Source organism: Pezoporus flaviventris, unplaced genomic scaffold (assembly GCF_033815535.1).
Source record: "Pezoporus flaviventris isolate CSIRO_AGI_PZ_B2104156 unplaced genomic scaffold, CSIRO_AGI_Pfla_v1 ptg000093l, whole genome shotgun sequence".
In the NCBI taxonomy this organism is placed as follows: domain Eukaryota; kingdom Metazoa; phylum Chordata; class Aves; order Psittaciformes; family Psittacidae; genus Pezoporus; species Pezoporus flaviventris.
In genome coordinates this window covers 1,252,287-1,269,248 of record NW_026892641.1, presented here as the reverse complement: position 1 = coordinate 1,269,248, position 16,962 = coordinate 1,252,287, and the positions used below count along the sequence as shown (strand labels likewise).

General features: G+C 44.8%; 1 protein-coding gene across 1 annotated transcript; it reads left to right on the top strand.

Annotated features, from left to right (window-relative positions):
* The first annotated feature begins 3,193 nt into the window (after positions 1 to 3,193).
* On the top strand, positions 3,194 to 15,062 carry CRTAM (cytotoxic and regulatory T cell molecule). Its single transcript, XM_061476112.1, has 12 exons — positions 3,194 to 3,375; positions 6,023 to 6,169; positions 7,776 to 7,928; positions 8,136 to 8,267; positions 10,700 to 10,870; positions 11,239 to 11,310; positions 11,577 to 11,693; positions 12,394 to 12,465; positions 12,963 to 13,067; positions 13,439 to 13,585; positions 13,966 to 14,049; positions 14,347 to 15,062. Exons 1-12 carry the CDS (start codon positions 3,327 to 3,329, stop codon positions 14,475 to 14,477), a joined length of 1,380 nt encoding a protein of 459 aa, XP_061332096.1. The 5' UTR covers positions 3,194 to 3,326; the 3' UTR covers positions 14,478 to 15,062.
* The last annotated feature ends 1,900 nt before the right edge of the window (positions 15,063 to 16,962 follow it).

Below are 16,962 nucleotides of genomic sequence, written 5' to 3'. Positions count from 1 at the left end.
CTCATCCAGTATTTTCATAAACTGCAACTTTAGGGTTGGGCTAGAAAAACAGAAGAACCAAAGTGCAGAATCCTATTGTAGCAGAGGAGCAGGCGACAGGATGATGCGCAGCACCAGAAGGTCAAAACCAGTGTTTAAAATAGTTCAGGTTTGATCCCACCAGGCTTGAGCTCTGCCCTGGGATACCTTAATGCAGATGCCACAGCTAAAGCTTCATGTATTTCCCTTACACTTAGTGCAGTGGCAGTGACAGCCAAATACTTAAATCCTCTGATTTAAGTATCCAAGAGCCAGGCTGTCTGTGAGGGTATATTGACACTGCCTACTCAAATCAACAGAGCTTTGCTGCTTTATACAAACTGAGGATCCAGGCCATAACTTCATAAAAACCATAGCTCCTTTTCCACTCAGTCAGAAGCCAGCTGATGGTAGGAGCCTCCTCCTCTCCTTTGGTGTTAGCTTCCAGTGCCAACCTGACTATGAAAGTGGCTGTTTACCAGAATTCTGCAGGAATTAGGGCAAAGCAAGCTGTAACTGTGCAAACCAGAGGTTAGAAGGGATGCTAAAGCACTATTTCCAAGCATATTCAATTCAGTCTGCAGGCCTGAGCCCCCCAGGTAGCAATAGCTCAGGGATGTGGGTGCCATCGTCTTCATTAATGTGCATCTCTTGGATACACAGTCAGAGGATGGGGAGGTGGTCGGGTACAGCACTGTGACAAAGAGCCTCGTCACTTAGCTCCTGCGCACTGCACTGGATGCGAGGGGGTGTAAACTTCTCCCTCTGGGTCGCGTGGGTCCTTACAGACTCCTGATCCATGATCCAGAGCCCAGGGAAACAAAGAGGAAGATTTCACACTATTCCCTCAAGCGTGGGATGAAGCTGTGCAAAGGCTGCTCCCCTGCCACTGACTGAATGAGGGCTTTGAAGGCTCATAGGCAGGGTTGAGCCCTTCCAGTTCTGATTTAAGAAATGCATGCATAAGCAAGGTGAGATTTAGTGCCTGGTTATATTCATATTCATTTCAAAGAGAGATGCTCGAGTTAAGCTGTAGCTGACTAACCCCCATTTAAACCCGGAGCTGGAAGTTAGCTTGCACTGCTTCACAACTTAAAATGGACTGAAAGGTTTAGAAAGGAAGCCTTAATATGTTTATTTTGTCCTTTGTTTTTTTAAAAGGCCTAAGCATAGAGGGAATTATTTGAACATCAAAGCTATACATGAAATTATAGTGGCAGCAGACGTGCTTGAAACAGTGAATGACCGAACAACACCAAAGCAGTTGATGTAATTGGCTGCATACACTCTAAATTACTCTACTTACTTCTCACCACTTCCTCACACACTTGTTCCCTGGGGAACATTCATGACCCGTGCATTCTTCATAACAAAATTACTTCCCATTCAGACGTATTTTCTGCCGTTTCTCTCTGTGGACATCTCTTCAAACTTGATGTTATCAATGGATACTTCTTTTTTCCTCCATTTTAAACCTGATGTCTCATTCTGTTTCCTATGTTTTTGTAAGTGTGAGCAGATTGTATTTATTTGAGAAATAATGTTTGCTGTTTCAAAAGACAATAATTGTATTGCCAAAAACCGCTGGAATTACCTGTGACATCCGTACTTTTTTATTTTGGGGGAAGGGGTTGGTTGTTTTTAAATCTCAGTTTCGAGTGCTAACAACTGTTACAACAACCACTGCATTTTGATTCGCTTATGACATTAAATGGATTTCTCTGAAGTCGGACACAAGTGTCTCATAGGTGGTTTAACAAAGATGCCGACCTTGCTCTTCTATTTGAATGTGCCTCCCAAGCCTGTTGGATTTTGGCAGAGTGAATATTCCTTCAATGGAGGGTACCTCAGAGCCCTATTTTCAGCGGCTCCAGCAGGACGTGGGTAGGAAAAACACCCGTGCTGGGTGTACAACTAGAGAACAGCTATACTGGAACTTAGCAACAAAACAAGAGCCAGGGCTGCTCCTCAGTTTGGGTTGCAATGCTGCCCTCACCACATGCCACGTCGGGATGCCCGCCTGCATGGGTGTAAGCCTCGGAAACATCAAGGAGAAAGGGGAGTTTGAGCTGGATTACACTTCCTCACCCCTGAGGATGAAGTTCATTTATTCGTCGGCAGATGGCACAAAACCATCTCAAGTCTGGTTTTCCCTCTGGGTTAGGAGGGGCGACTTCAGCGCTGCTGCTGCTGCTTGAGGGCTGCTTTCCCCTTTGCTGTCAGGTTTAGATGTGTGGAACTGGAAGCACAGCTTTTAAACCGAAGCAGTGCTCACCTTTACAACACATATCTTCTTTTGCGGTATGAGCTTTATAAATCCAGCAGGAGTTTCATCAGCCAGGGAGACTTCCCTTTCAAACCAAGGGTGCACATTAAATTTTATGGCCTACGGCTCTGTTTTCCCATTAAACTGATGATATTATCATTAACATAAAAGCCATAGCTATTATCAATAGCTAATAGAATTAGAGGATCTGCCAAAACCTTTTTGGAAATCAGCTACACATGGCTACATCATGAAACAAGGCTCTGCCCACAGCACACTCGGATAAACCCTGTGATGTTACTGGACATTAAACACCAAAAGACACAAAAAGCTTTGCTATGTCCCTATAGTCAGGCCTGCAAGGGGACACGGGAAACCAGGTTCTGGCCGAGGTCCTCTGGGACCTCCCTGATGCAGTCATCCCTCTTCCCTTCATTCCATGGAGAGCCACAAACCACACACAGATGATTATCTGCCCTTCCTTATCTGTTTTGCCAGGGTCCCTGCAATCAGAGCAAAGCAAACCTCCCCTGTATGTGGCAGTACAAGGTGCAGAGCAGCACACAAGTCTTTTCCAAGGGATTTAAACTGCACAGGCAGGTCTTCAAGCAATCACTGCACAACAGCAGTGTCCTTCAATTAATCTCTGCCATCCTCAGAATTAAACCCTGCACACAGTGCACCTATAGGCCCATGTTTCTCTTAACCTTTATCTGCTTCCCCTACATGTACATCTCTCTCCCTGTTCACTGTATGGGTGTTAAGCAAGGGAGAGCTGGAGGGGGTGCAGTGTGAAGTGCCCCCAGTGCTGTCACCCACCCGTTTCATTTTAGTGATCTGTGAGCTCACCAAGTTCTCAGCAGTCACCAACACATAGGAAACGTGGGATGGGGGAGAGGAGAGTGGAACAGCAGAGAGAAGGACAGGAGGCAGAGACCCCAGCAGCGATGAAGTCATGGTAAATCTGCTCCCCCCATGCTGAAAAGGGACCTGCTGCACACTGCAGCCCCGGCAGAGAGAGGAAGTCAGCCCACACCACAGCATGACTTTCACCAGCGTGCTGCACATCATAGCTCTGTTCCTGATGCGAGGTAAGCGATATGCATCGTCTTAGCCCATCTCCCCTTTGCAAGCAGTCCAGCTGGGAGAACTCCATTTCCAGGGTTCCAGCACATCGTGTGCAAGGCAGCTTTGCTGCTGCTGCTGTGTTCTCGCTGACAATGCCAGATTGTCACCTTATTTCCAAAGCACACTGGTGCTGAATCCCAGCTGACTCCTAAACCCAGTATCAATGAGAGTGATTGGCCTCCTAGCAGCTTACTGCATACTTGATGTGGCAAGGACCTTAAGTTTGGACAGTGGAGCACTGCTTGCTTTCCGTGGCGTGGGTATCTGTGTCTGCCTTTGCTCATGTACTGTGTAAAAAGAGGCTACTACAAGACGTTAGAGCAATTTAGAATGCACTTGCAAAGTACTTGGAAAACTGAAAGCCCTTTAAATACTCCTTACTCCTACTAGAGGAGGTAGCTTATACCTCCTTTGCTAATCTCCTGTCCTTCATACACAGGAGAGTGAGAGGATAATATTTGACCATGTCAACTAGGGAAAGATTTAAGTAAGGAAAGCAGCAAGATGGGTATCTACAGCTCAGGATCCTTGAGGATTTCGCTCCTGACATTTTGCCACATCAAATTTCAGCGTCTAAACAGCAATGGAACTGGACCTTTAAGGTCCCTTCCAGCCCAAACTGTTCTATGATTCTATGAAAGCATTTTGTAATACCACATGCTTTGAATATTTTATCACCATTGAACGTGTTTAGCAGCAGTCAGGTCTTAGAGGTGTAAGTTGCACCAAGTTCACCATGCTCTTTCTGATGACTAAAATAGCAGCCAGAGGCATGAACCGTTCTGCTCAGCTGCATCCTGCAATTCCTTGCAAGAAATTGCTGCCCCTTCTTGCCAAGAAGGTGAATATAGCATAGTACTCGATGTATAGCACAGGACTCGATGTACAGCACAGGACTCGATGCCAGACTAATTTTTCCAGGGATCCACACAGCACAAGAACATTTGTAGCTGGCATGGGAGCATCACCCATACCCTGGTGACTGTACTGTAGTGGGTTACAGTGGCTTGAAGGCACATCAAACTGTCCTCTACAAAAGGGGATTTGACCTATGAGTCACTGTCTGAATGAAGCCATGGTCTCCCATGGAAACTACATATATGCTGGTTCTGGGGGCTGCTTTTCTCTGTTTTAGAAAGGCAAGAAACACCCCCTCTTTTTCTTGTTCAGTCGTGCTGCTCTCACCTCAGAAGGTGAGACTTGAAAGACCCCACACTGCTGTTAGTGACAGGAAATCATCGCTATAGAAGGGCCCCATGGAAAACCACAGACAAGGCCCTCTGCTGCCTTACCAACATGCACCTCCTGGCACAGGTCTTCACAAATAGAACCCATGCAAGGAGCTTTGCCTTTTCTACTGCTCCTCTGCAAATGACCCCCACACAGGACAAGCCCAGAGAAACAAGCTGAGACCCTAACCCTAGGAAATGGAGGCGGAAACAAGAACAAATAGAAGGCAAAGGCACTGATGAGCCATATGTGATGGTAAATCAGTTACAGCCACTCTTCAGTTCCTGTCATGCTTGCACAACTAACAGCTGAGGCATGGCAACAGATCCTCATGGGGAAATACTGTCTTACAGGGAGACAAGTCCTCCCTCTGATTTTAGTGATAAAGAATTCGGTCCAGCAAGAATACCCTACGATAGTTTGATTTTTAAATGGTTCAAGAACATTAAAAGCTTCCCTGAAGAGCAGAAATGCTCATTTCCCCAAACTGCAATGCTCATGGACACAGTAAGCACTTGTAGCAAACACCTACCTGGGAGAGAAAACCAAAGCACACAAAACAGGAATGAAAAATATAACCCTCTTCCTGCCTACTTACTTATCCCTGACCCAGGCATTGCTCTTGGTCATTTCTCCAGGGCAGGCTTTTTTTTTCCTGGAGAAGGTGATTTATTCCAGGTCATCAAATATTTTCACCAAGTGTATTATATGGCTTGGACTGCTGACAGGGAAAAACCCACTTTACTGCCCATCTGTAAAATGAACTGGGAGAGAGAAGGGCATTTTGGTTTAGTAAGCTATGCCAGGCCAGGTTTGTGGATTCCGCCTTCAGGAAGTTTCAAAACCAGCTGAAAGCAGTTGCAACATCACAATGAAAGCCTCGTTTTTCAGAGGTGCTGACCATCGAATCATAGAATGGCTTGGGTTGGAAAGCACCTTAAGATCACCTAGTTCCCAAGTCCCTACCATGGGCAGGGATGCCTCGCACTGCTCAGTCGCACATGCTCGTAAATCGGGTTTAACAGCTCCAGAACAGAGCATGGAATAATGAGTAATAATGTCTGTGTTAACATACAGGCAGAACATGCATTAAATGGGTCCGCTATCAATTCTTCCTTGGCTCATGGAATAACATCTAATAACTAAACGTGGCTGTGCTAGCAGGTAAAGATCACAAACCTTTGGTACAAGTCTTACCCAGTGGCTGGGATGACCTGCCTAATGACTGTGATATATTTATATCAATACAATTGTATCAGCAAGAAGAGCCTTTACACCCTTGAAAGAAGGCAAGTTGATGCAATACTGTGTGTGAAACTGCTGCTTTACTTCACATCACATTTCAATACTTGTTCCCCCCCCCCGCCTCATCGCTGGCAGGGGATTTTCCAGAAGCTGGAGGTGAAACCATAACCCTAAAGGAAGGAGAGGACCTGAACCTCCGCTGCACCCTCAGCAGTGACGATGGGTCTGCCCGGCAGTGGTTAAACCCTCATGGGTTTGCCATTTTTCTCAACACCCAGCAGGGTAAGTGTGAAAACCAAGTGCAACTCTTTCCACATGGGGCTGGAGGGTCACTCATAGGGCTTTCCAGCTCCTACCCATGGCCGGTCTGACTCACCTCCTACCCGACACTCTAGATGGTTTTACATTCAGCCCCTTTCTGGCAGGAAGCTGATGAAATGGAAACCCTCACAAGAGTGCTCTGGCACTAGAGCTTTTAGTAATGAACTGTAGTTACCACCAGCACCAAGGCATTAGCACAAAAACACACTTTTACCTTAGAAGAGAGACCGGAATGGACATGCCTGAAAGCCCTGGGTACTCTCCTGCTCATCAGGGAATTTGATGTAGTGCATCGAGAGGAAATGTTTAGGAAACAAGCAGTGATTTCTAAAATTCTCTGAGATAAAGCCAGTTACAATTACTGTGTTCCCTTCCACTCCCTACACCTTATGTCTCCGTCTGTATCTCTCCTCCTGATGGTCCACAATTAGACACATGACATAACATCCACAAGGACTAGAGTTTGCAAAGCATATGGATCCAAGTCAGACACACTTGAATATATTCTTTTTGCAATACAAAAGAAAACAGTCTTCATTTAGAGAGTGGCCAGACTTTACACTGTGCATGGATGTTTTTGTTCTGAATTACCACCGTGGATGCAGGTCACATTGCTTCTCCAATAAACCACTTCACAAATCAGTTCCCTTCAGTCTTATTGTAGCTAAAATATTACCAGCTACCTACAAGCCTTAGGGTGATATCAAAATCCTTTCATATTTAATCACTTCCATAAATTACAACACTGTTGGGATTTTCTCCCGACTCCACATTTTTACAAGACCCCAGCTTTAGAGTAAAAAGAGAGCTTTTGAGGTCTTTTTCTCCCCAAGGGTTGGTGCACAACCCCAGTTTCAGTTCAATTTAAGGGCAGAAAGTTACACTTTCTGTGCTGTGATTGTGGGAAAAGTCCATGTGACTTCACGCCTGAGGACTCCCATGGGACATCCATGAAGCAAAACTAGAAGTTGAGAGAAAGGGGGTTGTACAGCAGAGTACAAACACCCTTATTAAAATCAAGGTAATCAGACAAATATAAGGGAAGCAAACCAGCCAATTATTAAGCAGTTAATAAAGAGGTGTGTGCTGACCACAGTGTTCACTTATACATCGCAAAATGCACCCAAAGAGGGAAGTGATTTTTTTCAAGGCCAAATAAAGGCTTGGAGAATGAGGAAGGGAAAGCTCCTCAGTTCATGTATCTATGCTATATATTCAAAGGTCATACTAGTTTTCTGATCACACATCATGTCCTCACCCCACAATGGTTGCTTATATTTACCCAAATTGCTTTGGATTAAGATCGCCCTGAAAATAAAAGCAAGAAAGAGGATGGCATATTCCTGTCTGGCATCACACCCCCTCCTTTCTTCGGTTTCCTGCTGCCTATGTGCTAGTGCAGCACCAGCAAGGAGTGCTCCATGCTGGAACTGCTCCTCTATGTCAAATGCCGATGGGTTAAAAAAATGCCAAACAGAAAATGGTCCCCCTTCATTAATGTTTTGATTATCTGTCTTCCTCTTCTGTTCATACACACATAGCATGCTGGCTTTTATTTTCTTTACAGCTTTAAGAGATCAGAGACACAAACTTATCCATTATTCAAAAGATGAATTATCCATCCAACTGACTAACGTAACAGTGCGTGATGAAGGTGTATATAAATGCTTCTACTATGGCATCCCCTTCAAAAGCAAGAACAAGACTGTTAAGGTATTAGGTAAGATCTTTCACCCACTTTGTCTCAGCTTCTCAACTCCAGACCTGCTTTTTGGCATGCAATTGCATGATGCTTTACACAGCATAATCCTGGTCTTAACTCAGTCCCATGCCGTCCCGTCCCCCCCCCCAGCAATGCTATGTGCAGCCAGTCATAAAACCCAGTAGAAAGACGCTCTATAACCGACTCAAAATCTTATTGTTGCAGCTGCTCCTTCTAACCCAGTACTGGAAGTATCCAGAGGCACAGAAAGAAGCGTTATACTGTCTTGCTATACCCAAGGATGTAAACCACAGGCCCAGATTACCTGGCTGTTGGACAATGGGATAGAACTCCCTGGTAAGCATTAAAGGACAAGGGGCTTATTACTAACAACTCCTTCTTATCAGTCTTGGGCTTGAGGGTAGAACACCTTCTGGGACCATCACTCACTAACTGAGTATAACCTGGCCCCACGATGCAGGCTGGGAGAAAACCCAGCACTGGATTCTAGAGTTTGTGCAAGGGAGAGGGCTCATCTGCTTTGCTCACACTCGGTGCAGAGCAGTAACACTTGGCACCAAAACCCCTTGACGGTCAGGAGTCATATTCCAGTGGAATAAAGTGAAACCCAAACTCTGGAGGCACAATTTCCAAAGCCCGGATATAAAGTCAGTTAACAAACCCATTTTAACTGTTTCCGCGCTGTAAGCATGCTTTCCATGTTGTAAGCTACTTCATTGAGCAGCTCACACACACACCCCATCAGCCTCTCTCACATTAACCTGCTCCAAGCCACTAGCAGGCACAGGAAGAGAGCTCAGGAAACAAGAGCCCACACCACCCTGCAACACTGCCCCAGTGAGAGGTCTGCACGCATCTGGGTGGACACATGCGAGGAAGTACAAAGCCACCACGTAGCTCAAATTAACTCATGTGCCATATAAATAGCTGCTCCAAAGGCCATGTTCTAGTAATAGCTACCTTATTAGCTACCTGTAGCAGAGCAGAGAGGAAATGCACATCTGTATCAAAGCACGAGGAAAATACCCATAAATGCAAACTCTTTTCTTTCACATAGTAACCAGCTCTTAATGGTATTTTGCATCATCAAGCAACATATTCAAAGCTTAACCTATATTCTCCCACACCCCCAGACAGCTTGTTTTAACTAAGAACTCTAGAAAACAGCAGAGAAGTGTGTTGGCTTCAATATAGCTAGAAATCAAGACTAAGGAATAATTCCAGATGCACAGGCATTAATGCAACCATATGCAGCCCTATGCTTAAAGATACTGTATTAAGGGGAAGCAGTGCAGCTGGTAAGTGAACCACACAAAAGCCAGGGCAGAAAGCTATCTGTGGTGGCAGGGAAAAGATGCTCTGGAGCAGTATATGGGGCTTGAAAAAGCAAGTTCTAAAATCCTGCATGTGTTTGGGAAGAGCTGGGCTGCATGATACTAAGGTCTTGGGGGAACACCAGCTATGAAGTTATGAAGAGCCCAGGGAAGCAATATGTCACCTCTAAGGTTTTTACATGCATTTTTGCCAGAGTTCTTCTAAAAACAGGAGGTTTCCTTAGACTTGAAAGCCCCTCAGTTCTGGCCTGGCAAAGTGTGTTATTTGTAAGACCACAACTCAGACACAAGACACCTCCCAGAACACATAAAGCCAACCATGCTTTTCTCCACTTCTATTAACAAAAACCTACACTTACCTTTATCTTCGCCTTGCCTTGTAACACTAAGCCAGTCAACTGTTGCAGCAAACCATACCAGTGGGAACTACCCATCCTAAATCACTGCTTCTCAGACTTTCTGTGGGTACCTTTCCTTTTTGAGGATGACTGAGTACCACCCCTTCCTTCCCTTTCACAGCTTTAATCACTTACTGCAAATATTTATATTAGTCACTAAATAGCTAATACACCTTAATTACTGGCAGCTTCTCTGTTCCACCAGGGCACAGCAGGGGCAACCCAGCTGTAATTACTGAGCAGTTGCTCTCAAAGATTCTTTCCTTCCTAACAAAACCACTTTGGAATCCTTTTGAGCTCTTACGTGACCCTGCTGGGGATGGGGAAAAGAGTTGGGAAGTACCAGGTTATGTGATACAGCAAATGACCTGTCAAGGCTAAGTTGGAAACAAGGAATTTCTTCCATTTATAAAGTTAGGGTTACCAATAAAGTTATCTATTACCAAGGGTAATAGATGAGGAGAAATCATCAGTTTGTTTCCAGAGATCCTCTGTGTTATGTACAGAAAAACTCCCAGGCAATTTATCTTTGCGTTGGTCAATATGCACAAATATTGCCCAACTGCTTTTTATGTTTGGGGTGACAAATGCACAGCTCTTAAGACACATATTTAATGCTAGCAGAGCCAGAACTTTGCTAGATCTGAGTCATGCTGGAAAACAACAGGTCCTTGCTCTGAGGCTCCTCACAGGCCATCCATGGCTGTGGCACACAGCAGAGCCATTCATCCCATCCAAGAAGGGCCAGAAGTTGGTGTTTGGTGTCTGGACATTGCAGTGCAGGTGAATTTCCCCACATTAGTTATGAAACCCAGCAGAGGCAGTGAGGTCTGCACTTAAACAGTGATGAGGCAAAAACCGTGACCTTGCTGCCTTTGGGCTCCCATGTAATCCATTTACACGGTGAACCACTTGTGCCCAGTAATCAGGTGCTGCTTTAGCACAGCAAAGTAATGCAGATTGTGCCTGGAAGGTTTTTCTTTCAATTACTCTTGACTAGAAAGCACTTAAATGTTTTCTTCCAATGGGTATATAGGTGACACTAAGCACAAGTTAGAAGCTGATGGGAAGAAATGGACCACAACCGGCACACTGAGAGTCCTTGCCTATGGGCCCAATTCAACAGCCAGCTGCATCATTCACCACCAAGCACTCAGAGAAGAGAAGCTGATGGCATCTTTCCAGTTTGAGGACCTTGCTAGGACAGGTACTGCAGGCTCCTTCAGGAGTCCTTATCCCATTTTCCCACTCTGAGGTGGTGAAAGTTATGCAGATTCACATGCAAAGCTGAAGCCCATAGTCTACTGCCCATGTGTGGAATCTATTTTTACATTGAAGCAAAAGAATTCCAAACTAAGATCTGGGGGCTTTAACTACCACAGAGGGTAAATGATGTAAATTAACAGTAACTGAAGCTGCTTGTCTAATAATTCTCAGACTAGAGTTTACTTTCTGCCTGTTTACTCATCTTTAGGATGGATCTTATTATTCTTACTCCCTTCTTCCTTAGATTGCTTCATTCCACAAGTACTTATAAAGTGCTCTGAAAGTTGTGCTTTCGTTGGGTTTTTTCAGTGGCAAAAACAAATCCTGCACCATCTAACCCAGAGGTGGATACACGTGTCTCTGAGAATGAGCAAACTACAGGTAGGCTTTGGCTGCCTGGCCTCTTCTTAATTCATGCCCAGGTCTTCCATCATTTCATAGTGTTAAATACAGTCAGAGGACAGGGAAGCTGAAGGTGGAAGGGTAGGACTGGGAGTCTAACCAATGGAGAACCCAAACAGCCCAGAGCACAGAGCATACAGGGCAGGTTTCATTTTTGTCACGGTTTAAGCATCAATTTGTCGTGGTTTCAAGCATCATTCAGTGGCAAAGTGTGTCTTCTGAGATTTGTCTTGTGTTTGGGTAAGTTCCTTTAGGAGCCGAACAACCAACCATCTCTTCTGCAGAACCAGAGGATCCACTAGTTCCCAGCTCAGCAGCAACACCAACCCAGCAAACCCTCCAACCAGACATCACATCTACTTGTAAGTTTGCTCTTAGTTACGTCAAGTTACCAAAGCAGGACAGAAATGCTACCAAGAACAGCGTTACATTCATCATTACAAGCAAGCACATAACATCAACCGCAGCATTTCTTGCTTGTGCGAGGAGAACTGAGGTTTATGAAAGCAAAATCTCTGCTGCTAGATGCAGAGCAGCGGCAGGAGCCAAATGGGCCACTCTTGCAGCATGGTGTGAGGCCAGGCTGGGATTTCTCTTTCTCTGGACGGCTGCACTAGATGGCACTGTGCAGCAACGGTTCGGGTTGCAGTCAGTGAACTGTTGAGTTGTTGCCAGCCGAAGAATTAAGAGCTCCACTGCTCAAATAACTTGTCCAAAACCCACCAAGGTGGGCACCTTGTGTGACAGGCCCTGCAGAGAAAATCAATTGGTTGCGTTAGAATTGCTCATAGCTGTTTAAAAGTGCTACATCTGTGATTACAAGCACTAGAGAATGGCTACAATCTGATAAACAGATCATATACTTATTGATAAACATGCTTAGAAAGGGAGGTTGAATGCTTCAACAGGTCTTGAGAAGGAAGAAAATCTCTTATGATTGTAAAGTTTTGGTAGACACAGCCCACGTTATCACTTTAGGTTTACAAATCAAGTTCAATTACCCAAGGATGTGTTGTCATCGTGTGTGTAAGGAAGGCAGAGCTCACCTCTGTGTTTGTGCAGGGTCTGAGGTTACACCATCTGCAGCAGGAAAGGAAGAATTGGCTGGTTCATCGAGTTTTCATGTCCCCAGAGGTATGACTTCACATCATCAGGCATGGGTGGTGGTGGCAAAGGATGGGGTGACTGCACCACTGGGAGCTATGAAGTCAGTAAAAGAGTAGTCAGGGATATGAATACCAAAAACCAATTTAAATCTACTTTAAGGCAAAGGATACAAGCTCATTCCTGGTTTTGCAAGCAAGAGAACAAACTGATGGGCAGGGAAACCCCCACAAATGACCACAGTCAGAGCTCAGCTTTGTTTTACTTTGGCTGTAAATGGAAACCATTGAGTTCAGCAATGTGTGAGACACTGAGGATTTTCTGTTCATAAAGCTTAGGTGGTCTTCAGATGAAAACAAAACACAGTAGTAAGGAAGTGAGCACAGAGCTTTGAGACAGAGACTCTAGAAGTCCCTTTCTGTCGCAGTACCAGATGCCCTGGGCTTCAAAGCTCTTAGGAAAATATGTATTTCTTAAGCATCCCTTTGCCTTTCAGAGAAATACTGTTCTCCTTTCTATTCCCCCAGGCACTGAAACAGCAGTCAGTGGCAATGTCACAGAAGAGGAAGTTTCCAGGACAGAAACCCCACTACCAAGTGGAAATGTAACTGTGATTTCCACAATCCCCTCTGGTATGAACTCTTAATGATAGCTCCCAAACATGCAATGAGCTGTCTTACACCAACCTGGTTCTCTCTGACTATGTACCACCAAACCTTTTGTCAATACACTAGGGTAATGCTGGCTTGCAATCCTGGGGAGAGACCCCAGAAACATAACTATTTTTATCAGCTAGAAAAAGCGTGAACCCACTTATTTCAATCAAGTTTTCTTATTCATACAAGAAGAAATAATTCGTCTCACATCCTAAAACTTAAATCCAATAAGGGGACTTCTGCTCTCGCACCATGTTCATCTGGCCTGGTCCAGGATATAACTTATCTTAATTACCAGAGACTCACAGGAAGCTATTTAACAACACAAATACCTTCCTCTCCTACAGACAAAGACGTGAAATCTGAAGGCATGGAAAAGAAAGAGAAAAATCTCTTGCTGCCCATCTTGGTGGCTGCTCTGATTTTTGTGCTTCTCATCATTGTCCTGCTTTTTGCAAGGAAGCTGAAGAAAGCTCATGGAGTGTGGAAGAGAGGTGGGTGATGGCCCTGTTCAAGCAACTGCTGACGCTGCTTAATTCAGCAGGGCTGGAGAGCTGAGGAGACTGTCACAGCTCCTCCAACCGCTGCTTAGATGTCCTTCTCCCATAGACAGTGGCCATAAATTAGACAGTGACCATGACTTACTGCAAACAACTGTTGAAGAGTCCCTGTAACTGGTGGTCTCAGGCCACTGACGTAAGGTGTCACAAAAAAACCTATGAAATTGTTGCCTTCAGTATGTTTCTTAGGTGGTCAACATGATAAAATCCCTATTTTTATAACCAGTCTCTCAGGTTCTCTATGCTCAATGCAGACAGCGAGCGATGGTCATGGGAAAATCTCACCATCTTAATTACATCTGTTTTCTGTGCAGAAAATGATGTTTCAGACCAGACTCTGGAGAGTTATAAATCCAAATCTAATGAAGACAGTCCAGGCCATGAGAAGAACGGACATGGTAAAGAGCTTTAACCAATGTAAACTAATTCCTGTTAGAGCATTGCTACTGAGCATATATAAGAATACACATGCAAGACATTTAAACCACTTCTAGTACAAAGTAGTGCCTTGAGTATTGTGTAACCTGCAGGAGACCACCTCATGCTTCCCAGTCTTCACTGTGATGGATGCCCTAACAATGTCTAGAGATGCATGTCATCTTTTATTGCTCTGTAACACTAAGTCATATGTATTTCCAGCAGGTACACCATCCCCTCTTTACAAAATCAATAATAAATGTGTGTTTATCTTTCAGCTGTCAATCAGAAGTCCAACATGCAATATGTAACAGCAGGATATGTGGAAACAATGCAGAGGAATCCCAGAGACAGAACCAATGCAATAAGTGAGAAACTGTTTGGATGTGGAAAGGAAACAAATGTATAGCAATAGTAAATCTGTACGATGTGCAGAAACACCAGTGTTTCCTGATCTTCATATTACAGCATTCAAGTACCAATATGACTTCAAGGAGCAGAACTACAAACAGTTACCCTCAACCCAAAAGCTACCTGGGATTGGTTTCCTTTAAACAGTGGGGCAGGTAGATAGGACTGGTGGTCCTAGAAACCTATTAGCAATGAAGACAGTGATTTATCTGTAGTCCTCAAAGGATTTAAATAACCACTGCCAGAAATGAAGCTCCTCAGTCCTTTCTCAGATCCTACCAGCAGTGAGGGTCTTGGCAAAGGAACATGCAGGTATTCCAAGGACTGTAGGGTATGAAGACATTCATGTAATTCTGCAAGCATGGGACTGAGCAGGAAACCCTGGGAGCTGCAGACCCACTGGGACTTGTATTATCTTATTCTCACCCCAAACCTGTACTTAACCAAGGAGGAAAGCATCCTGATGTCCAAAGAGTTAAAAACACCAAGATTGTTCCCCTGTGCCAGAACTCCTGCTTTGGTTTCTCACTTGTGCAACGATAGCATCATTCTGTGCCATGCCAGACTGCATCAGCACTAGTCTGCAAGGAAGGGGCTCTGAAACCAGAACATCTGGGTACTACACTTGTACTCCACATCACCTAAACTTCCAGGGGTGTCACTGAGACTATGGAAGCTTTCAAACGTGGGCTTTCAAACGTGGAGATGATATTACACATGGGACTCCCTCGATCCAGGGACAAAGTCGCTTGCCAGCAGGCAACCTAGGAGAATCAATGAGCCTTTACATCCGCACAGCCCCGCTATGCCATCACCGGGAGCCTTTTCCATGTGGGGAAGATAAAACTGAACTCCTAAAATAAAGAGAATTTACATTACAGCAGGCAGCTGTGTTTATTTTTCCCGCTAGAGATGATTGTTCCTCACTGTAAGCAAGAAGCTGAACACTGGTTTTGGACATGCCCTTGAAGCGGCTGCTATTATATCTGATATAATAAACCTCATATCACTTTAAAGCGGCTTTGTCCTGCAGCTCCCCCCTCCTCCGCCCTCGCTATTGGTGGATGCTGCGCGTCCTCCGGCGTGGCCATGGCAACGGCGAGACGCGACGGGGCGGTCGGCAACGGGCCGCGCTTAGGGACAGCGCCCTCGGGCAGAGCTGAGCCCTATAAGGGTAATGGGACTGGGGAGATGGGTATTAGGGTGAGGGAACTTGGGGGAACAAGGCCTCGGGGGGGGGGGGGGGGGGTGGTGCTGCAGGCCTGCCTTCAGGCTGGAGAGAGCACCAGGGGGAGGGCTCAGGACAGGCTGTGGATGCTGCTCGCTGAAAGGTGGTTCAAACAGAAGGTTCTTTGCTGGTGCTGGGCTTTCCTCTTCGGGCTGCAGAGTGTGTGCCACCTCCCATCTGTGATCCATGATGGGAGCAGTGGGTACAGGGTGTCCACCCAGATGTAAAAGGCCTCCGGAGGGTAAACTGGTGTGATAAACACCCTGAAAAGTTAGAAATCATATTCTGCATTTCCATATCTTAACAGTTGCCCATGTACTAAAGCAAAGCTCACCCTGTAGCTTTGAAGGGATGGGTCCCATCCGTGTACATCCCACTGTATTCACTGAAACCAACTAGTGTATATTTCCTCTCAAATCACTGCCACTCACTGGGGCAGTGTCACACACGCGTTCCCACTCGGTGTCTTCTAAGTGTCAGGAGGGGCAGACAACTTGGGAACATCTAAATGCAACCAAATGAAAAGAAGCCATCTTCCTAATTTAAGAAGAAAATGCGGTTTTGCTGTCACACACTTCCTTGCTGATAGCTTTCATGTCAGAGATGGTGTAAAGTCGAATAAGAACATGTAAAATGCCTTTTGCCTCTATTTTTCAACTAAAATTGTGTTGTTTTGCTTTCTTTTTTCATAAGCTATTTATACTCAATTAGCTTTGTTACCACTAATAGTTTAAGGCAGATTTTATAGCAAGAGGTGATGCATTTGCTGTATAGGGTCCTTGTTATTAACTTAGAGCAACAAATAAGAGTCTCCTTTCTGCCTTCCAGAGCACCCAGCAGGCTTTGTCAGACTTTGCCAAGAAAGAAATCAAGAACCAGCACCAACACATCCTCTTTTCTTTCCATATAGAAAGACCCGTGCTGAGCAAACTGAGCCACTTCCTCTTAGGCAAAAATTGGTGGGTTGCACAAGTGCATTTTGTCCTTATAGCTGTGTAAATCTAAAATGAACATTTCCAGGGCTACTGTCACCTTTAAACATTGTTTAGAAAACGCTCACTCGGTACATCAAATAAAATGCAATTTGCAGTCCTATGCATAAAATGTTTAACACTGAATAAATTGGGAATAATTCTCAAGTTTAAAGGGGTTAAATTAAACCCGAAGTAATAATGATGCGCAGTTTCAATTTAATTGTCTACTTAAAATAAAATGGCAAACAAATGAAGGCTAAATGATTAATAGCATGCTTTTA

Excerpts from the sequence above, each read along its gene's own strand:
- CRTAM (XM_061476112.1), top strand. The coding sequence starts at position 3,327 with ATGACTTTCACCAGCGTGCTGCACATCATAGCTCTGTTCCTGATGCGA. Across the intron at positions 6,170-7,775 it reads TTTTCTCAACACCCAGCAGG|CTTTAAGAGATCAGAGACAC; the intron begins GTAAGTGTGAAA and ends TTTTCTTTACAG. Across the intron at positions 7,929-8,135 it reads CAAGACTGTTAAGGTATTAG|CTGCTCCTTCTAACCCAGTA; the intron begins GTAAGATCTTTC and ends TTATTGTTGCAG.